The sequence below is a fragment of the Canis lupus genome, chromosome 7 (assembly GCF_011100685.1).
Source record: "Canis lupus familiaris isolate Mischka breed German Shepherd chromosome 7, alternate assembly UU_Cfam_GSD_1.0, whole genome shotgun sequence".
Lineage (NCBI taxonomy): Eukaryota > Metazoa > Chordata > Mammalia > Carnivora > Canidae > Canis > Canis lupus.
Window position 1 is genome coordinate 66,611,648 of NC_049228.1, and position 23,407 is coordinate 66,635,054.

The 23,407-nt window shown below is 38.5% G+C and overlaps 1 protein-coding gene across 5 annotated transcripts in view; it reads right to left on the reverse strand.

Annotated features, from left to right (window-relative positions):
• Nucleotides 1-23,407, reverse strand: part of GREB1L (GREB1 like retinoic acid receptor coactivator) — a 269,160-nt gene that overhangs the window by 67,506 nt on the left and 178,247 nt on the right. For all 5 annotated transcript variants that reach the window (XM_038543678.1, XM_038543677.1, XM_038543676.1 and 2 more), the window contains 6 exons: nucleotides 22,642-22,779; nucleotides 20,839-21,024; nucleotides 16,051-16,377; nucleotides 14,870-14,998; nucleotides 14,187-14,321; nucleotides 10,995-11,192 (listed from right to left, as the gene is read on the reverse strand). In XM_038543678.1, coding sequence (XP_038399606.1) covers nucleotides 10,995-11,192; nucleotides 14,187-14,321; nucleotides 14,870-14,998; nucleotides 16,051-16,377; nucleotides 20,839-21,024; nucleotides 22,642-22,779 — 1,113 coding nt within the window. The remainder of the gene's footprint in view (nucleotides 1-10,994; nucleotides 11,193-14,186; nucleotides 14,322-14,869; nucleotides 14,999-16,050; nucleotides 16,378-20,838; nucleotides 21,025-22,641; nucleotides 22,780-23,407) is intronic.

Consider the following 23,407-nt stretch of genomic DNA (forward strand, 5'->3'; position numbering starts at 1 on the left):
AGACACATGCACAGATTCTATTTATAAAAAAGTCTAAAGGATGTGAAATTTAATATATTGTTTAGGAGTTATATTGTTTACATATAAATATAATATAATTAATATAACATATACTAGTGTATAATGTTTAGGAGTTAGCAAAACTATAAATAAAACAAGGGAATAATAAACAGAAAGTTCAGAGTAATTATTGCCTTTGAAAAAAGAAACATTAACATCAGGGAGGGAAAGAAGAGTTTGATGTTCCTTATTTTAATGGGTACATAAATGTTCATTATATTGTGATTTATAATACCTTTTATAAATTTTGTAAATTTTATTTATTCAACATTTAAAATTTCTTAAAAGGGAAGAATTTTAGAAACTATTTGAAAACATTAATAACTATACTAAATTCTATCTGATGGAAATATCATCAATGAAAAGCAACTATTTCCCCTCATTTTCTATTTTTAATATTATAGAAAAGTTGAAACACCAGTGCAATACCCTTCAATTAGATTCACCAGTTAATATTTTGCTGCATTTGCTTTTTCACTTTACTTTTTATTTACTTTTAATTTTTATTTACTTTTTATTATTATTTACTTTTTATTTACTTTTTATTATTATTGTCGCTGTTATTGCTGAATAATTTGGTGGTAACATATAATATTTACCCCTAAATACTTCAATATGTATTTCATAAAAGCAAAAGCAGTTTCCTACATAATTTTATTATCTCTTAGGAATTAAACTAACACTGATATAATATTATCTAATACCTAGCCCACATTTGAGTTTCACTAATTGCCCCAGGGCTATACTTTTTCTTTTCCTTTTAAGATCTAGGATCTAATCAAGAATTAAGCAATACACTTGGTTGCCACATTTCTTTATTCTTCATAATTAAAAGAGCTCCCTTACCTTTTTTTTTCTTTTTGGTCTTTTCATGGATACTTATTATTATTATTATTTTTTAATTTAGAGGTGCCTGGGTGGCTCAGTCAGTTAAGCATCTGCATTTGGCTCAGGTAGTGATCCTAGGATCAAGCACCACCACCACCTCCCTGCTCAGCTGGGAGTCTGTTTTTCCCTCTCCCTTTGCCCCTACCCCTGTTTGTACTTACTCTCTGACTCTCTTAAGTAAATAAAATCTTTAAAAATAAAAAAAAATTAAAGATTTTATTTATTTGAGAGAAAGACAGAGATAATGAGAGAGCATGAGCAGAGGTGAGGAAGAGGGAGAAGTAGATCCCCCCTCCCCCCAGCAGGAAGTTTGATGCAGGGCTTGATCCCAAGATCTTCATGACCTGAGCTGAAGGCAAATGCTTAACTGATTTAACCATCCACGTGCCCCAGTTGATTTTTTTAAAAATGCAGGTTAATTGTTTTGTAGAATACCATATAATCTGAATTTGTCTGGGAGTGTCCTTGTGATTGGACTCAGATTAAACATTTTTGGCAATGACACCTCAGAGGTGACATTGTGTACTTCCCTTTGCTCATAATATCAATCTGACCTATAACTGGAGCAGGCAAAGTTTGATTACTTGGTTATGGTAGTGCCTTCTGCCAAATCTCTCCATTGTAAAGATACATTTTTGTTTTTGTAATTTTTAATATGTGGGATGACATTTTGAGACTGTGGGAATATTTGTTCCCAAATGACATTTTATTGAATAATTTATTTATTTTTTGAATAATTTATTTTTTAAAGATTTATTTGAGAGAGAGAGAGCATGTGCACACAAGTGGGGGGAGGGGCAGAGAAAAGAGAGAGAATCCTCAAGCCGACTCTCCTCCCACGGAGTACAGAGCCCGAGATGAGGCTTGGTCTCAGGACCCTGAGATGACCTGAGCTGAAATCAAGAGTCGGATGCTCTTGATTTCAGTTGGTCAGAGCCATCCCGGCATCCCTACTTAATGATTTTATTTTATTTTTTAAGATTTTTATTTATTTATACATGAGACACACAGAGAGAGAGAGAGAGAGAGAGAGGCAGAGACACAGGCAGAGGGAGAAGCAGGCTCCATGCAGAGAGCCTGACGTGGGACTCGATCCGGGTCTCCAGGATCAGGCCCTGGGCTGAAGGCGGTGCTAAACCACTGAGCCACTTGGGCTGCCCTACTTAATGATTTTACTATCTGTTGATGATATTTGTCATAATCAGTAATTACATCAGTAATGCAAAATAGAGATTTTCTAGTTCTATATATTTTCCTACATTTATTAGCTGGTACTTTGTTGTAAAGAAGGGCTTGACCCCAACCCTGGACATCTCCTGCCCCTTTGATTTTTTTTTTTATTATTATTACCTATGGACTCATGGATTAAAAAAAATTCAATAGGTTACAATCCATTAACATCATTTCTTTTGATACTCAAAATTACCAAATTTGGCTAGTAAAAGGCCCTTGAAGCAGGTTGCTATGTCTTCTTGAAACGTTCCTATCAATCTTTGAGTACTTTCTCACTTTCTGATACAAGAAGATTCCAACTCAGAAGTTCCCACCTCAGAACTGAGATAGTAAAGAATAGTTTTTATAAGCCAAGATCTATCTAGAAGCTAAGTGTACATACTGATACTGAGATCACTATTTTTAAGACCATTCAGTGCATAGTTAGGAAACACTTTTAGTTTTTTTCAAATTATGAGTTCATACTTATATCCAATTTAAATCTAAAAGGAATATTACTTACTTTTCCCCATTCCATATTTGAGGCTCCCTTCTTTCATGTGAGAACCCTGGTGTTCAACAACATTAAAATATTTACTCATTTGCTCTACCCTGTGATATACACAAAATAGTTTTAAAATTATCAACACGACTCTCAACAATATTTGGATTAAAATTCAAAATTCACTTGCAATTTTTTTTTTGCTCTTAGGATATATCACACAGAGAGTGTACAATAAGAAAATTGTGTTAAAAATACTTGAATTAATTCTTTTTGGTGTGTGGCTACAATATTAATTTGATATGCTATGCAGTTAGGTTCATATTTCTGTTTGCATTCAATATTAAGGTTTTCCCATTTTAATTTTTAAATTCATAATTCATTTATAAGGATTGAAAGTTAAAACTCTATAAAAGTTATATTCATCTTATCCATATCTATTCTACCTAATATAGATAAACATTTCATTAGCTTCTGGTTTAGGTTCATGTTTTGTTTTGTTTTTCAAAAACATGCACAGAGGTGTGGAATCTGAAAATGGTCAGAAGTGCTAAGAAAAGGCTGTTCGAGAAAGGTCACTTTCTGTCTTCTAGATAATTTCTTTATCACAGTTATATAAGATTAAATAAAAGTTTTTATTCTAATAAATCATGAACAACTGTGTCACAGTTTTTCAACTCCACAATAAAATATGGACATCAGCAGGAGCCACCTGGGGCACTGGTGGTAGCCCTGAGAGATTCAGGGTCATGGCTGCTTAAATAAAAGACCTTATTCTTAACATGAATGAGAATTCAGGAGGCATCAGTAACTCTTCTTATTTTACAACATTTTGCAACTCGCTGAGTTCTAGAACAGTGCCAGTGGTGGCTGGGAATCACTGAGTTCCCTAAAAGCGATTATTTTGAAGTTGGGGGAGCACCACAAGTGGTGCCTCAGTTGCAAACATCTTCCATGTAAATAATCAAGTTGAAACATCCCTGGAGAGGAGACTTCTTGGATGGTCAAGGACTTCAAGCAGCTTGATTGTCACCATTTGTCCTTTTTTCTCTTTACTGAAGATTACAGGAGCCAAATGTGTTTTAAGGAAAGCTTGAGCACTAACCTGTATTCCCCTCTATGGGATTAAAGAGAAACAACATCATGTCTTCTGAGGCTATTACTCTAAAACCTTTAAAGGGGAAGCAGCAATTTTTCTACCACCTGAGTGTCTTGAAGGAGAATAAAACCAAGGACCTACACACCAAATCCATAATATCTTCTGAGCACCAGTGTCAAAGGCCTTTCCACAAAGATGGAAAGTCTAAATGAGTGACCAGCACCCATTGCTGGAAGTAGATAATCAGCCTGAATATCACATCAAACTGGTAATGATCAGGGAAATCTAAAATGTCCAAGTATCATTAAAGATGACCGGGTACCCAAATCAATGCCTCACCACACTGCCTGTTTGTTTGGAGGGAACTGCATCTGCCTTGTACATTCTTATCCCTTGATGTTTTTCAACAAAGCATTTTATTTCTAAATTTTTTATTTTTAATTTTTATTTCTTGCTCTTCTCATCAAGAAGATATTCCAAAGAAAAATGCAACTACTCTTTGTTTTAGCTGTTCATCTTCTCTTTGGATGGAATTAATTTCTCCAAAGTTTTGGTATGCAAAAATAATTCTACTGTTTAAAAGAATGTGAAAAATCAAGAAAATACTAAATTATTAGAGCATCCTGAGTTTTTAAGTATTAAGATAACAATGGGCATTCCGTCACCCTGGCAATCTCTTTTCAGCAGAATAAATAATCTTGAATTGGAATAGCTGATTAAAATCCCTGCTGATTGTTTTCAGTGCTCACTGCATTGGGTTCCTTTGTCTCTTGGTGGCCCAGCTGGCTCCCTTCTGTCCTCCTCCTGGAAAGAATTCTTTCCTCTGGGTTTGGTGCAAACTTGTTTGTGTGAGTCAATACTACTGTGCAGTTTGGCTGAAGGAAGAAAGCCAGCACTTGTCCTGCCCAAGAACAGCATTCTGAACATACAGATACAACCTCAGTGCCCTCTGTGCCTGACAGACACACTTAATAAACACATATTTAAGGCCTTTACTTTTAGCCTAAGCGGATTTCTGAAATATGGTTTTAATAACCAAATTGGTTTTTGCCAGAGGACTACTGAATATTGTTTCTACGGCTTCCTTTTAAAATGGTCTTTACCTTAAAATTCACTTCAACAAAATGTTACAAAAATTCAGTTCAATAAATATTTATTAAGTGTCCACTGTGCCATCCACAGACAGAGATGTTCCCTGAATATTTTACTTTACTTGTGGAGAAAGAGCACAAATAAACACACAGCCACAAGACAGCAGTTGAGTGCCACAGCTGGAGCACCACAAGGTGTACATGAGCATTGGGTGCATAAGCTGCAGAAGGAAAGCTGGGTAAGAATATGTCTTGGAAGCCAAAGGAACTGAAGCATTTAAAGGAAGAAACAGAGGTCTCCTATGCTGTCAAGAGTTCAGATAAGGCCTGAAAAGGTATTGGTAATACTGCAGAGAGTCCTAAAAGGGTGGGGGGGTGGGAAGTGGAGGCCAGTTTGTAGGGTGCTGAGGAGCGAGTGGGAGATGAGGAAACAAGGTAAAAATAGACAACTCTCTCAGTAAATTTGGTAGTTAACCAGATAAGGGTGAGCTGAAGGGGTTAGGTAGGATTAACAGACACTGAGAGAGTGGAGGCAGGTTTAAATGGATGAAATGAGCCCCAGGAAAGAAAGAGGTTGAAGGTGGCAATAAGTGAAAAGATAATTGATAGTGTGAGGTCCATGAGAATGAGAAGGGATGGCATCTAGAGAAAGGTGGGAGAGTCAGGTTTACCTGAGCTCTTTCACTGATCAGGAGGGAAGAGGAAAAGGTAGGTGTGTATGCAGTTAGGTTTCTAGATTTGGGAGCAGGAAGTTTTTATCTGAAGTTTTCTTCTTTTGGGGGTGGGCCAGGAGATAAGTACACGGCATGGTTATTTGCTAAGAGAGAAGGATGAAGACATAAATTTTGATGAACCAGAGTCTATAGTAGTCAGCCACTGTGGAGAATGGGAGAGAGATCTAACTAGACAGCCAAAAAAAAGAGTTTATGATGCTACCAGTTGGAAGTGTTAACTTTCTTTCTCCTATAGTGTCCAACATTGTGAATATGTAGGAAGAAAGCCTGTGGTCTGGCATTGGGGATCCTGGAATGGATGATTGTGGGATCCAGCAGGGTCTGGAATATGACTAAAGAGCAAGCAATCGCAGAGGAGCATGGATGAGGAGTTGAAGTTACCAAGAAGCTAGGATATTGGATGGATAGGCAGTACCTCCAGATGATGGCAGGTTGGAAGGCTGAGGCTGGGAGCCAAATGCCAACAACCACAAACAAGGGTTGGGCACTGGGCAGCTAACTACATGGTTGGAAAATAATTTTAAGAATGGTAACTTTAAAAAAATGGTAGCTTTAGGTACTTGTCTTTGTACAAATAAATCTCTAGTGTTTCCCCATTCCACCTCAGAATAGAGTAGCTTCCTCGTACTTTCTTCTCTGGGATCCTATTCCCTGCTGGCTGTCACTGCCCAATAGTTTTTTCTATTAAAATTTTAGGTGACTGACAAGGTAGCATGAGGTTGATGAGACCAAGAAAATCTATTTTAGAAAGTTAAAATGCTTTCCACTATCTCTTCACTTCCCCTTCTAATCTCTTTGACTTCCTTTTTTTAAGATTTATTTATTTATTCATGAGAGACACACACACACACAGAGGCAGAGACATAGGCAGAGGGAGAAGCAGACTCCTCGCAGGGAGCCCAACATGGGACTGGATCCTGGATCCTGGTATAATGACCTAAGCCGAAGGCAGGTGCCCAACCGCTGAGCCACCTAGGGAATCCCTCTCTTTGACTTCCTTAAAACCTCTTTACCTCCGTATGGATAGAATAAGCTACCTACATATCAGTAGAAAAAATATTTATCTGTTTCTTATATAAGCAGGCATGTGTTAAGGTACCAAATTTGTGTCAGTTCAGCAGAATAAAAATTCCTGCTACCATTCACTGGGGACCCCCTCAGACACCATTTTAAAAGTAGGGAGGAAGAAAATATGGACAGTCACTAATACTTCCTATTGTCACCCCAACCACCTTGGACTGAAAGTGGCTTGCATTTGATCACACTGATACCTTAGTGTTCTAATTTACAGAATGCAGGTCTCCTTAGAATTAAAAGAATTATGCTACCACATCAAAGTTTTTAAAAATGACATTAAAACAGAAGTATTTCCTATAGTCTAAAAATTCCTTATGCTGATCAATGCTCCATTGATCATTCCAGCAGTTACAAATCCATTTTGGGCAAATTTGAAAATGTTTAATCCCTTTGGTTTCTTTTTCACCTTCCAATTTTTTCCATAATGTATTCTTTTCTTTTCTTTCTCTCTACCTCCCTTCCTTAATTAGAATGGGAGTTGAGGTATCACATGCTTTGCCTTAGAGCTGAGTCTGCACAATGTGGTGGCTTCTATTTTCACCTTTTCTTTCAGTCACACAAGGGCTGCCAAGGATGTGGCCTTTCTGTATACCCTTGCTGCTTCTCCCTGCCAGGTGCTTTTCCTGGCCAATTAGCTGCTGAAATGCTTCCTTTAGGGAAAGGCAAATAGAACCAGAAAGCAGAACACTTGGACACTGTTTTTCCTTCTGTCCACCCCTCCCCTTCCTCCTTCCAGCCCTTCATTTAAACATTAGTTGAGGGTCTACTTGTACTCAGCTGAAGAGAAGCGCAAATGAGACATAAGGCATGCAGAAACGAAAAGCCAGTGCTTGACCCCAAGGCACTGCCCTCTATGACCTTAGGCAAATGAAGCTCTCCTATAGAGTCACATGGTGAAATAGAAGGAAACGGAATGAGATGATTTCTTGAGAACCTTTTCTCCTTTCATAGCTCTGATGTTGAGTGTGTTAGTGGATAATCTCCTGCTTGCTACTATGCTATGGACAATTTCTCTTTACACCTTAAATGTGCTTGCTTTTCAACTATCAATTATTATGTGTTCCAAGAATATGAAGCAAATAAATTTGGGTGCCATTATGATATGGCATACTACATATACATTAAGAATGATGCTTATAGGGATCCCTAGTGGCGCAGCGGTTTAGCGCCTGCCTTTGGCCCAGGGTGCAATCCTGGAGAACCGGGATCGGGTCCCACATCGGGCTCCTGGTGCATGGAGCCTGCTTCTCCCTCTGCCTGTGTCTCTGCCTCTCTCTCTCTCTCTCTCTGTGACTATCATAAAAAAAAAAAAAGAATGATGCTTATAAAAACCTTTAATGATATAGAAAAAAATGTACATACCGTAATGTCAGGTGAAAAAACAGACACAGGCAGAGAAGAAAGCCTGAAACTCTAGGTATTAAGTCATTTGTTAACATGCAGATATACCATTTAGTTACCCTTGAATAGTGGGATTATACATGTTGAAATTTTCCTACTTTGGTTCTTCTATTTTCCAAAGTAAAGAATGCAACTACTTTTTTTTAATAATAAAATGAACAAAGTTATTTTACAACATGTAGAAGTGATTGCTTTTGCAGCATAAAATTCAGTATGTATGCCAAAAGAAGATATGAATACTTTTTAAGATATGCTTTGCTTTGAATTTCCTAAATTTGTCCTTAACATTGATTTTTCTGGACTCTAAGTTTAGTAATTGGTCAAATTCTGGTACATTTCTGAGGACTTATAATCTTACAGTTCTCACGTTAGGAAAAAGGGCAATGAGAAGGAAAAAGGAAGGATGTATACAATTTCTTCATCTATCAAAAATGCAAGGTTTTATTTAGGGTCTTGCATTTGTTAAGAAAGGTGAAAGTATAGGTCACCAAGAGGTTATTTCAGGAAAAGGCTCTGAAGAAAGCACAACTGCTGACCATGGATGATTTCACCACTTGAAACAGGTGCTATGATGTGTCTGCTCAAGCATGATTTCAGATATCAGATCACAAACTCAGGAAGGCCACAGAGGCCAGTTGGTGGAAATAAAACACCTATAAAAGAAGGCACTCCCTCCGTGGTAAGGAAGTAAAAAAATCCATTAAAAAAATCTGGTGAGTGTTGGTACAATTACAGCTTATCCATTTCCCACAATGGAGGCAGAGAGAAATGCAGAAATGGCCAGTAGCGTAGAGAGCCTAGAACTCACTCTGGTGAATTGTACGAGAAAGTATCTGATCTTCTCTGGCTAATCATCTATCAGTGAATATTTGTAATAGGTCCTTTTGTAACTTGTCATTCAGAATTTTAGAGGCTATAAAAAATACTGCACTGTTAACCAGGCACTTGGGCCTCCAGAAGGTATGAAAAGACTTTACATGTGTGCCAGTTACATATAAAGAGGGAAAAAACATATTGTCTGTCAGCTCATTTGGCCCATGGAACAAATAATGGGAGATTTCTTATAGAGTATGCTACTCAAAGTGTGGCCCTCCCACCAACAGCATTGGCATCCCCTGGAAGGTTGTTAGAAATGAAGAGTCTGAAATAAGTCAGAGAGAGAAAGACAAATAACATAAGATCTCACTTATATGTGGTACCTAAAAAAACAAAACAAACAACAACAACATAAAAGAAGCTCATAGATATAGAAAAGAGACTGATGGTTGCTGGATGGGGTAGTGGGGAATGGGTAAAGGTGATCAAAAGGTAAAACCTCTAGCTGTAAAATACATTAAGTCCCAGGGATATAATGTAGAGCATGGTAGCTATAGTTAATAATAGTGTATTGCATATCTGAAAGTTGCTAAGAAAGTAAATCTTAGGAGTCCTCATCACAAGAAAAAAAAAAAAGAAAAATGTTTGCAACTATGTATGGTAACATGCTAACTAGACTTATTGTGGTGATCATTTCACAATATATACAATGAGCAAATCATTATGTTATACCCCTGAAACTAATACAAAATTATGTGTCAATTATACCTCAATTAAAAAAAAAATGAGCCCACGCAGGCCCGCTAAGAGGAATCTGCATTTTAACGAGATCCCCATGTGATCTATATTTGTACTAAAGTTTAAGAAGCACTGTATCATAGGTATGAAACATATAAACTACATTTTTTTTTTACAAATAAACTACATTGTAAGCTCTCTTGAATTTTTCTTCTTACTTGTTTTCAAATATATTGAAAATACAAATTTTTACTGTGGCAAAAAGATTCATCCTCCAGCTAAAATCTCTGTGTGTGCATGAATGTTTCTTTCAGCTAAGGTACTCAGAAGCAACTCGATATTTGTAATTTCCTTTTCAAACCTAGCTTACAAAGGCAAGTATTTTCAGCTGTCCCAGTCTTCTGAATTATTTATTGCATCTTCTAATTCTAGGTAAATTTTATGTCTGAAAAGGATATTATGTACCACAGACTTCTAGAATTTTTGCTCCCCACCCTTTTCCATTTTATGGAAAAAATATTTTTTCTTCCATACTCATTCTCTGAGAGTCATTAGGAGAAATTCTTACTTTGTATTTTTTAAAAAACTAGGCTCCGAGCCCAATGCAGGGTTTGAACTCACTTAACATTGAGATCAAGACCTGAGCTGAAATCAAAAGTTGGACATTCAACCAACTGAGCCACCCAGGTGTCCCTAACTATATTTTTCTTTTTTTTTAAGATTTTATTTATTCATGAGAGACATAGGAAGAGAGGAAGAGACACAGGCAGAAGGAGGAGAAGCAGGCTCCATTCAAGGAGCCTGATGTGGGACTCGATCCCAGGAATTCAGATCACACCCTGAGCCAAAGGCAGATGCTCAACCACTGAGCCCCCTAGGAGTCTCCTAATTGTATTTTTCTAAATAGGTGTTATCATTGTTCCTATGGGGAATGGTGATCTGGTTTCTATCTATCTAAATGTGCTGGTAGTGTGCTAAATATCTAAGAAGCCACCTATGAGAATGTGACCTATCTGACCATAGAAGGAGCTCAAGTGGCATAGCTCAAGTGGCATGTAGGGCTATCCCTGCCTTGAGAACATTTCTCCTCATAAAAGAATGACCAGTTTCTAGTCTACCAATTACATCACAGATTTAGTAGTATCAGGCAAACATGTGCATCAATTTACCCTTGTCCTAGGAGGGAAAAGGGTCAGAGTCCTTTGAAGGAAAAGTTACAGATAAATTTGAAATAATGTTTAAAGTGGTCTTATGATTTTGTAATACTGTAAAAAAGGATGCAATCGTCCTGTAAACATTTAGATTAAGCAAAAGTAAGAGACAGTAGGAATCTAAGGCTGGTCTCTGTAAGTTCTTCTTTGAAAGTCCAATCTCACCTGATTGTCGAATCCGTTGAAGAGTTTGCTGGACCAGAACCTCTGATCTTGGGACAATGATGATGAAGTCCACTTTGCTGAAGTGGCCGAGGTCCAGGCTCTGACTGCCGCTATCTGCTATAGCACACACCTGGGATAAGAGTTTTCTGGCAACCGTTAGCTGTGGTTGATAAATTTGGAAGGTTTCATTATCTAAATCTAAAATAAAAAAGTCATGAGAACAAGATTAATTCACTTCTGTTGATGGCCACTGTATTCATAAGGGGGACACACAACACACATACACCGTAATGCTCTATACCAAGTGTTCTATTTTCACTGTCTATTGAGTTTTAATAGGTTTCTTATTTTCTCTGAAAACTTGGCTGAAAGGATGTGTTCAAGAGTGGATGTGGTAATTTTACAAATGTATCCTTTTAAAATTGACGGATTGGCTCACAAATCACTACTCAATATCCCTCCCCCACCCAGAAATGTAGAGACAAACTACACTCTCACAGTGAGAGCTAGGACCCATCTCTGGACAGAGGAAGCAAGGATTTCCAGTTTTCTTTAGGAGTATCAGCACAGGTCAGGTGCCCAAGCCCAGAGTTCAGGGAAAGAGGTGATGCGGTAACCATATTAATGTGGAGTTCCTTTGAACTTATCTGGACAGCGCCACAGTAAACATTTCCTCTTCAACAAGTCAGTTGCAACATGATTGGAATTCTTCTCCCCAGGAACTGTGTAACACAGGTCACAGAGACACTACCTTCACCTTTTTTCCCACTCAACTTGCCAGTGCTTATGACCTGGCAGTTATAGGTGGTTGTGGCCAACTCAATGCTGACGCCTGTACTATCTGAAGAGACCTGACTCATGACATGGCCAGCTGGCTACTCAAGAGGTGATGTATTAGAAGAACATTGCCCAGACAGTCTAAGCATGCCAGTAGCTTTTTATGACAAGTTATAACGAAGCAATCAATCTCATACCTGTGGGCATGCAAACACACACACACACACGCACACACACACACACAACAAGACAAGCGTAGATGAATACTTGAGCAGGTAACATTTAAGATTTCTTTACAAAGCTGCTTTTTATCAGGAATACATGTGAAAGTCTGGCTGGAACACACAAAGCCCCAATTAACCTGCACTAATTAATGTTTTCTGAAGCCAAATGCATGGGGCGCTTGGGTGGCTCAGTCGGCTAAGTGTCTGCCTTCGGCTCGGTCATGATCCCAGGGTTTTGGGATTGAGCCCCACCTCAGGCTCCCTGCTAGCAGGGATCCTGCTTCTCCCTCTCCCTTTTCCTCTGTCTGCTGCTCCTCCCGTTTGTGCGCAGGCTCTTTCTATCTGTCAAATAAATAAATAAAATCTTAAAAAAATAAAATTGCAATGTGGCCAAGGTAAAGATGGTAGTCATAATACCCTAACCACATGGAAACTTGACAATGACTGGAGATTTAAAGGTGGCTAAGAGAACCCAGTAGAAAAGGCCAAAGCTGCAACTTTTAATAGCAGAATGGTTTTTGGCCCACAAAAATTACCACTCAAAATAAATCTTTGGGTAGGCTATTATTTCTTTCCTGTCATAGGTTGGATAGGTGGGGACTAACCTAAGTGATAACATAACTTTGTAGAATTTAACTTAGCAGATTTTAAAGTTTGAGGAAACCTAATAAATATCTTTAAGCAATGTTTCTTTTTTTTTTTTTTTTTTTTAATTTTTTTATTTATTTATGATAGTCACAGAGAGAGAGAGAGAGAGAGAGGCGCAGAGACACAGGCAGAGGGAGAAGCAGGCTCCATGCACCGAGAGCCTGACGTGGGATTCGATCCCGGGTCTCCAGGATCGCGCCCTGGGCCAAAGGCAGGCACCAAACCGCTGCGCCACCCAGGGATCCCTAAGCAATGTTTCTTAAACAAGGAAGCAAGGATATGTAGAAATCTGTAAGTACTCTGAGAATTTTTAAATTCTAACTTTGTTAATAATTCAAAAATAATATGAATACATTTTAGATCATCTGGATGATTGCTTTATCATCAAATAATGTGCAGCAGTAAAAACATTTTATTGTGGGGGCACCTGGGTGGCTCAGTCAGTTAAATGTCTGACTCTTGACCTCAGTTCAGGTCTTGATCTCAGGGTTATGAGTTCGAGCCCTGCAATGTGGTCCACACTGGGCATAGAGCCTACTTAAAAAAAAATATTGCGTGCATTTGAATTTGTTTTTGTGACTGAGCTGATGCCAAGTCATGCTACTTTTATTGCTGAGGCAGTCCTAATATATAAATGACACATTCCTATCAAGTGAAGGCCAGAAGGCTGTCAGCAGCAACTTTATGGATCTGTCCTACCCTCTGTCCTATTCTTTTTTTGATCATCTCCTATGTTGTCCTTATCAACAGGGAATTGGGGAAGAAATCTGAACATAAAAGAACCCAATCTAATGATGAAACTCCTAGCCCCTGTTCCCACTATCCCCCGGTTTAAAAAAAAAAAAAATTATTTATTTATTTATTTATTTATTTATTTATTTATTTATTTATTTATTTTAGAGAGAGTATGCAGGGGGGTGGAGAGGGGCAGAAGGAGAGAGAGAATCTCCAGCACACTCTCTGCTGAGCGTGGAGCCTGATGCAGGGTTCAATGACCTGAGCTGAAATCAGGGGTTGGATGCTTAACTGATGGAGCCACCCAGGTGCCCCTCCCACTATCCTTTTTTGCATCCTGGAAGCTTGTAGGGCAGATGATGTGTTGGTATTGCTGTGCTATTTGCCAGGGATGCCTTGCTATCCCTGAGATTATGTGTGTTTTATACGTCAGAGAGTAAATGAAGGGGGTGGAGAGCCAGAAGCCTTGCACAGACTGCATTCTACATTCTTCCAAGCAGTTCTTTGTAGCCCTCAGATAGCACCAACAGCTCTCTAGGCATAGCTGGTAGAGCCAGAATTTTTTTTGGGAAAAAAAGAGAGTCTGCTTATAATAAAGTCTTCAACTTTGATTTTAATTCTAGGAGACATCTACTAAGAACAAGGTGTTTGATCCAGGCCCCATCAAGAGACATTTTTAATTTGAGCCATATTTATTATGTAGATAGTGAGGAAAAACCTGTCATAATCTGTGACTCTAAAACAAGACCTGAAAACCCTCAGAATGACTTAGCTTCTATTTCCTCCTTTTGGTCTGAGGTGACGTTACCCAGGTTTTGCGTGGGGATCATAGCGGCAGCCTCCTGAGCTGACACACACTCGTTAAGATCTCCATTGAAAGGGGTAACCACACTTTCTCCTCTTCTTTGTTGCATTTTGTCTAGCAGCTTGTCCAGATCATCGCCTATTACATAATAAAGAGGAGATAAGATTACAAGGAATGATAAATTTATATTAGTCTCATTGGACACTTAAGCTGGGTTTTCATCAAGATTTGTCAGTCAGTCAGCTTTTCCTGTCTGAGTTTACACTTGGCCATGTCTGTAGCAGTATCTCTATAGCCAGAGCTACTCTCATTTGTACTGTGCTTACGACTTACATGCTTTTACATGGTGTATCTCTCTTGACCTCCACAATACTCAAAGCAGTTAGGATGGCATCATTCTATCTCCATTTGACATATTAGAAAACTGAGATCCAGGGAGGAAGAATCTCTCCCAAGGTTACACCACTAAGTAGTGGCTGAGCTGAGGCCCTCCATACCAGTGCCCATGTGCCTTCCTCTGGACCACCTGCTGTGTCAGTAACAAAATACTGAGAATAAACCATTCCAAATGAGGGAAGGTCAGCAGGCAAGTTTAAGCTCCATGCTCATCTCCTCTACAGGCTAAAATTTAAATTCAGAAAATCACACAGGGACTGGCAGTGCTGCTGAATCCTACAACCACTTACCTAATGATGTGGTTTTGAAATGTGATGCCAGGAAACTGACCTTTCCTGTGATGAGTTCATAACTAATTTCTTTCAAAAACTCACTTGTGGTTAGCATGCTCTCTGCCAGAGCTCTGGACTGATGCTGACCTGCAGAAGAGAGGGAGGAAGTGATGCATCAGTGGACAAATGTTAACAGAAATATGATTTATAATAGCAAAAATTGGAAACAACTAAAACATGTAACTATAGGGATTTGGTTAAGGAAAATATGGCACGTCAAAAGATGGACAATTACTCAGCATTTAAAATGGCAATTTTAAGAAGAAAATGTTTATAATAAAATGTTAGATGATCAAGGGGAAAAATGATATACCTTATGTTTGTAACTGTGAAAAATACTATACATGTGTTTAAAGACTCAGTAGGAATGTGAAAAACCTTTAAAAATTGTGTTTGCATGGTTATTATGAATACCTGTCTTAAAATATAAACTTATGGTGTTTAGTTGTTTTTACAAGTGAAAATTCAAAAAAATTAATGTATCATACTTTCTGATCAAGATTTATGTCATGGAGATATGGGCAGGCAGGTTTTGCCAAAGTGAGGGGGCTTGGCTTCTTTAGTAGAAACAGGTAAGAACCATCACTAGAGAGGAAAAAAGCAAATTTAGTCCAGATGGCTGTCTACTCATAATGGTGCGTGATAGAAAATCAGTGCCAGAAACAAAAACACATTTTGTAATGTTCCAACTTTCTGAACCTTTCCTATAGAGTTAATGTTACAACGTGAAGTATCCTCTTCAGTGAGGAGTTGGTGAATACATGTGCTAAGTTCCTGGCAAATTTGATTCACTGGCTTAGGCCACCTGTGGCAATGGCTTTATCACATGCTGGAGTGGTAACATTTCTAAAACCTTTTAAGGACAGAAGTTACATGAGACAAGGGTATCTGTTACTAGGACATGCTTTGAAATAATGTCTCCACAACCAGCTGACAGGGACACCAGCCAAACTAAGGGCTACAAAAATCTGATATGAGGAGAAAAACAAACGTTAAAATAAGGAGGAAGAACTGGAGTTGGAGCAATTAACTAGAGATTAATTACATGGATGCTTGAAACACTCAATAAATATTTTTCAAATGGACAGATGATTGAAATGAATGGATAAAAAAAAAAAACAACCCAAAACATTACTCACCTAATACTACCACACAAAATTCGTTTCCTCTGATTTTTGATGCACATATCGCCACAACATAATCTGGTAGTCTCTGATAGTGTCTCATTTCACTGAGAGTCCTCAATGTCTCTGATATGCCCTCCGCCAAAGAGTTTTGGGTCACAATCACATGAACCAAGTCTTGAGATACGCTGGCGACTAGTCTAGCAAGCCAGGGGAGTTGTCCTGGTGACACAGGTGTACACTGAGCACCCATCTGCAGGGCTCGCTCTCTCAGAGTAAATTCCTGCATAGCTTTCAGCATGATTTGTTCAAATTCTTCCCTGAGAGGTATCTGATCAGGACCTAAATTGAAGAGAATTACAGTTAGAATTTTTAAAAATCACAGCTAGAAAAGAGAGAAACACACACACACACACACACACACGTTAGTGTGTAGTCCTTCTAAGCCTACCATACTCCAACTGCAAAAGAGCTCTTTTCCTATTGTGGCTGCAGGAATGGAGGCCCTGCTAACCATTTTCCATTGTAAAGTTACCTTCTCTTTGCCTCAGTATTAAAAAAAAAAAAAAGCAGTCTTCTGTTCTCCTTTATGCTAATCTTGATATTTTTAAAAGAGGAGGTACTCAGCATCAGTATCAATTCCACTGTATATCTTAGGGGATGGTCCCTGAAGGTGGTATATTTGCTGAGCTATTAAACTTGTCATTACAGACATGATTAATGACTCATGAAGGAAGAAGCTAACCTACTGGCATATAGCCAACTTTAGGTTTCACTCATTTCTTGTTTTATTTATAGCTACTTTGAAAAACATTTTAATGTATTGTCTCTGTACCTAATTTTAGGAATACTGTTCATAGGAAAATTAAGTTTAATTATTTTTCACTTCTAATTTATATTTAGGCAGCCTCACACTTTCCCTAATAGAGAATGTCACTGTTATCTAGCTATTCCTCAGCATTCTGGATTGTTAAGGATGGCATTTGGCCCTCTCTTCCAGCTGTGGTTATGGCTAAATTTATGTGGGTGACCGACAGCCCCTGGAATTAGGGGGATTTTGTTTCTCTGATTCTCTTTATAAACTCAACCAGTCTTTAGGATAAAACAAGCAAGTCGATATTTGGCATCCAAGGGACTCAAATGAACTCCTACATTTAGTTTAAATTGAAACCAGTGAGACTACGCTCACTCCTGCTCTTCAGTCATTTCTTTTGCTGTGCAGACCTGAGATTTGAAAGCTCAGGCTCTGGTAGACAGATAGAACCCCTCAGTGTCTGTGACCTGAGATCAAACACTAATTTCAGAACCCAGGGCTAAAATCCCCTTGGGGAAGAATACACGTGTAAAGGACTGGACTTCTATATGAGAAGGAGGCACCTTGAATGAGTCAGAATCTTTCCTTCCTCAATAGGAATTTAAGCTGGCTTTCCAGAGCCCCGCTCATATTTTCTGGGAAAGCAAGAAAATGAAGTTTTAGTAATATTTTTAGGATATAGAAAAGTAGGTAAAATATTAAATATTTTTAAAATAATTTAAATTGGAGGAAATAAGTTTTTTCATGATTGGTTGGATGCTAAAGGGAGGGAGACTGAAATCCTCTCAGAGTTTTTTCTGCCGTCCATGGAAAAAGAGGGCAAGAACCCTGCAATGGTAACATTGTGTTAATACTTCTTATGTCCGTCCCCCCCCCCCCCCCCCAGTTGCCTGCTAGAGGAAGGTAGATGCCTTTTTATCACCTAGAAGCTGCCAAAGCTTCTGTCTTCATTTTGCTTTATAAAATTAGCATCATGGGCAGTGATCACTAGGTACATACTAGGTACATACTAGGAGCTCAAAGTGTATAGATTTATATTGACTGTACAAATGCACAGTATAAATGAGTTGAAGGGAAAGTGGCTATTTAAAGCTTTCTTCCATCAGAATAAATGACAGCTCAAAAGCATGTGGCTCTGCTGCCATTCCCTACAGCCTCTCATAGACCCCCTGAAGGCTCAGAGGCCTGGTGAATAGTTGTGCCCATAAGGCTCACTCTAAACCATGACTGAGTAACATGTTCTATTAGGCAGCATAATTAATTTCACATATAAAAGCATTCCCAGAAAATAAGATTATCAAACATATTCATAATAGCATTCTCCATTGCCTTAAGACCCGTTTTTTTAAATAGAATTTTGACTGAATTACTGTTAGGAATTGAGAAATAGAGGAAAAAGTACCAAAGTTTAAATGAGGTAAGAGAGCAAAATGCCTTGCTTCCAATCACCTCCCGTCATCCTCAGCCTTTATGATTAAATTGCAGGAGGTTTTTCTCCACTTCCCACAAGCTTGATAATAGTAATTTTTTTCCCCATCAACTGCTGGTCTCTAGTAACTCAGCTTAGCCTAGGCATCAGTTTTGATGGCTTTTGAGATAGGGCTACCGTAATAAAAAAAGACAAGGTTCCAGACTCAGAGCCCTCCAATGATCAATGGATTTGCTAATTTCACTTTCTACGTCAAAAGATTTCAGGCTGTGAAATAACAGATTGATTTTTTTGAAAGACTTTATTTATTTATACATGAGACACACATGGAGAGAGAGGCAGAGACACAGGCAGAAGGAGAAGCAGGCTCCATGCAGGGAGCCCAATGCGGTACTTGATACCGGGACTCCAGGATCACATCCTGGGCCAAGGGCAGGCGCTAAACCACTGAGCCACGCAGGCATCCAGAACAGACTGATTTTTTTTTTTTAAATGACTATAGTGGAAAGACCTCTTCCTTCTGAAGAATCTTGTTTTTCTTTTTCCCTCTTATGTCCAGGCAACTAAGCCATCAAAGTATTAGATTTGTTCTTTTAAAAGTTTGGATTAAATATAAAAGTCTATAAGCAATAGCATATGTGAAAATGTTCTTGCTGCCCTCTTTAAAACCTTTAAAGGTAAAATAAACAAACGAATGAATAAACAAACAAAAATTCAAGGACTCCATAAGAAGGGAGTTGCTGAGAAGAGGTGTCCTAATGTACAAAATTTAGATAAAAAAAAAACAACAAGTAGCCATTCATGTTGCACTTTGAGAGATATATTAATTGGTTGCCAGTAAAACTCTAGAAATAACTGATCTTAAAGGGCAGAGAAGAGAGGTCTAATTGGATAGAGATTTTTCTTTTTAAGGTAAGAGCTTTTAGTAATTTGAGGAGAGACATTTTGTTTTGATCATTTAGTTCATTTAATTAACTTGAATTTTGATACTTTATTTTATTTTTTAAAGATCCTATCTACTTATTCATGAGAGACACACATACAGAAAGAGAGAGAGGCAGAGACACAGGCAGAGGGAGAAGCAGGCTCCATGCAGGGGAGCATGGAGGGACGTGGGACCCGATCCCAGGTCCCCAGGATCAGGCCCTGGGCCGAAGGCGGCGCTAAACCACTGAGCCACCTGGGCTGCTTGGACTTCGATATTTTAAATTGATATTAAAATTGAAAAAAAGTGCTGTACTGATTGGCTTGGTTTTCCAATAAATAGCATTACTCTATGTGGGCTTGTTTTACTAATTCTGGAGGCATCTGGAAGCCTTTTCGATCTTGGAACATAGTTGAAAGTCAGTATATGTAGTAATGAAAATTATGACACCAAATGAGCTGCAGACACAGGTGGTTTTTATAATTTTATTACCCACTAATCAGCTGATTAGCAAGTCCTAGGTTTATCATCAAAGTGGCTCGTGAGATATCTAAAGCCTTGCAAGTTTCAAAAGCCCATGTCAAAGCAGGCCTTCAGACTCTTGGGGCACCAAGCCTTACAGCCACAGTTGCTAGCTGTTGCTCCAAAGACTAAATTTGGCCAGCTGAAACTTTTCTTTTTTTAACATTGTTTATCCCAGTATTTTTATTATTTAACACTTAAGAAATTTAATCTGTACTCTTGTGGATTATTTTAATGTTTGAAAATTCTTATGTGTAATTTTACATCTTGAATATTTTCCAAAGTAAATGAGTGGCTTGCGGCCCTAGAGTGAATGTATAATTAGGCTGCATGTTAGATGACCTGCTGCAGTTTGCAAAATAAAGGACATTGCAATGTAAATGTTGCTGAGTCACCACAGTATTGTCAGGGCACCTGCATACACCCACTGTGGAGCTCAGGAGGGTATATCAAATAAAGGAAGTGAAGGGTTCATGACCTATGTATCCCCCTTACCCTACAGCCTAAAGAGCCTTTCAGGGAGGTCCACAGACACTGCCTCAATGAAGAAAAACATGATGGGACTACATCAAAGGGGTGTAGCTGGAGAAGAAAAAAATGGATGTAGAGACAGTGGATAAACAAGATAAAAAGGCTAAGTAGAAAACTGTAAATGTGTAAGGCAATGGCTTCATTTACATTCCAGATGACACCTGCACTTTCAGAAGGGAGGCTTGGCCAGACTCCCCAAGGGAGAAGGGTACCCTTGACACAGCCCTTTGAGGTTCTTCCTCTATGTACCACTCTGGAGACCTTAGGACCATCATGCGACTGGACACTAGGTGGCGCAATTTATCTCCTCTAGGACCCAAAGAAGCAAGATTCTAGAGAAGTTAGGAGAGAAATGGGCTGTGAGGGAAGGCAAGCGGGAGAAAGGACTAGAAAAGAAATGGGAGAAGAAAGAGAACAGTCATAGAGAGTGGGGTTGAAGGAAAAGAATGTTAGAAATGAAAAGGGTAAAGTAAGAGATGGACAAGTGGATGAACGTGAGAAAGAGGGGAAAGAAAGGAAAAAAGCATGTTGCAAAAAAGAATAAAAATTGTCACCACCAAATAATTATTGAAAATCGCTTACCTAGCCGTACAAGATACTGTATGGTCAGAAGAATCATGTTTTCCACGCTCAGGAGTTGGCTGCCAGTCAACCCTAAATGTTCCAAATCTTTGTTTTCCAACTGTGGAATCTTGTAGCAATTCACCAGCAGAGGACTCACAACAATGTCACCAACATTTCCATAGAAATAGGGTAAAGTGCCATAGCCTGCCCCAATAGAAGCAGGTCAATAAAGTTCAACATTTCTTTTTAAGGTTCAACCAGGTACTTGCCCAACTAGGATCAAAGATGCTTAACAAAGTTTCCTGCCCTCTGAGATGGCTACCAAGCAAAATCACTCAAATATTCTAGGGAATTTCCTCAATGCTTCCAAATTCTACTCTTCTATTAAATCAGATGAACAGGAAGCACAAGACTCAGACGATATTATCTCTGTTTCCCACAGAAGGGACATGTTAATATCATATCTGCTACAGAGGATTGATGAGAATTTGCAAAACATCTCTGCATCCTTTTGTAAAACTGTAATGATAAAATATTTTCCAATAAAATTCTTGATCAAGTTTCTTTCCATATAAGAAGACACAAAACAAACTACAATAACATATTTCATTTCCTGAGGTTTTCTTAAACATTTTAAAAAGCTAATAAGCTCAAAGCAGAATCCTTCTAGTCCCAAGTACTTGCAGGTTCCTTTCTGCTATCTTAGTCATTTTTATATTCTCTTCTCAAATGTCAGTATATAGCCTCAAATTATCTTAGAAGTAGATAGGACAAAAATATGTTGAAAATATAACCTGTTTGGGTGGTATAATGAAGAGGGCAGTCCCTCTGTAAGACTTTCCAAAAGGTCGCCATGTTCTACATATCTTTCCAAGGCTTAACTCCATTATGTACGCCACTCAAATGTTCAATAAGAACTTCCTTACCATATGGAATTTAAACAACTGGGATTCTTCTCCCAGTACCTATAGGCCCAGGAGCAGTGGATAGGACAGCCTGATAAAGGACAGGGCTTGAAGCAAAACCATCCATGCCAGTAGGCTCAAGTCAACCAAAAAAAAAAAAAAAAAAAAAAATCAGATAACATCTCACATAGACATACCCAAATGATCCAGTGGGGTTTAAACACCCCATCTATTTAGTCCTAAAGGTAAAGCAGGTAGTCTCCTGAGCTAACATAGTCCCCAAATGAGGTAATTCTTGATGTGAGTCTGAAAAGCACTAAGTTAGTCCTGGAATCTAAGGGCCTCTAAATTTCTACACCTCCACTTACAGACAGTTTGGAAGGACTCAGACTCTATAAAGATAAGTGATTCATAAACACTTCTCCATGATTCAGATATGCAACTCTGGGACCTCCTAGTTCTCCCAAGGGGGGTCTATTAGCTGGTTCAGCTTGTTTCTTTTCTCTGTGGTTTGGCTCCCTTTGACTGGAACATCCTTTTCCCCAACCTTGTCTACTTTCGCCAACCCTCCCGTTGGAACATCACCTCTGACAAGTCTTCTCAAACTCCCTCCAGGCAGAGTTAAGCTTTCTGTCCTTTGAGTTATTGTAGTTCTTGGCTGTAAACCTCTACTAGCCAAGTTTCACAATATTGTACTTATTTACATGATGGACTCCCCACTAAACAGTGCTCCCTGTGGGCAAAAGGACTTTCCCTTCTTCCCAACTTCTAGTCACATGCTTAACAGCATGAGGGAGCTGACCATTAAAAGCTGAAAGAATCAATATATGGCTGAATGAATACATGCATGAGTGCATTGGTAAATACACAAACACTGAACTGGAGAAACAGGCAACTTGGAATTCCTTTCCCTTACCTATCAGAATTACTGGTCTAACTCCTGAGTTACTCAGCAGGTTTTCAGGAACAATTACAGTTTCCCCTGCAGGAATGGGTCGAGGTTGTAAAATTCCAGTTAGTGGAGTCTGTGGAACGGGGGCAGATAAAAGGGACTCTGGAAAAAAAGTTGTTTGACAAGAAGGATTAGACATGAAAGTGAAATGAAATACAACTGATATCAACATAGTCTTAAAACTTTTCATATAGTTTTAGAAGTCTAATGGTTCATTCATTGTTATGTAATTAAACTAATTCATGTTTATTATATAAAATTAGAAGTGAGAAAAACAAAGGGAAAAAAAAACCCAATCATAATCACATCATCTGGAGATAACTACTGTTTAGCATTTTCCTAGTTTTTCCTTCTAGTTGTTTTTCTACATGCAATCTTCTGGATTCTGTTATTTAACTCCCTCCACCCCCACTGCAATTATCATGGCTTATTTGCTCATTAAAGAAAATTTGAAAAATATAGAAAAGAGTGAAGAATATATTCATCATTAATCAGTATAATCTAGAGCAAACAAAAATTTAAATTTTTAAAGAATCCCATTTATGCCTTAGAATTGGTATATTTACATTTGTCTGTGCTTAGTACAGCAAGGTAGACCAGTGTTTAAACATTTACCAGTAGGCCCCCAATGGCCATGGCTAGCTATTATAAAGGAGAATCAGTTGGTTTTTCAGGTTTCTAGTCACAGACGAAACCGTCCAGACCAGAAATAAAAGGTGTATGTCACAAA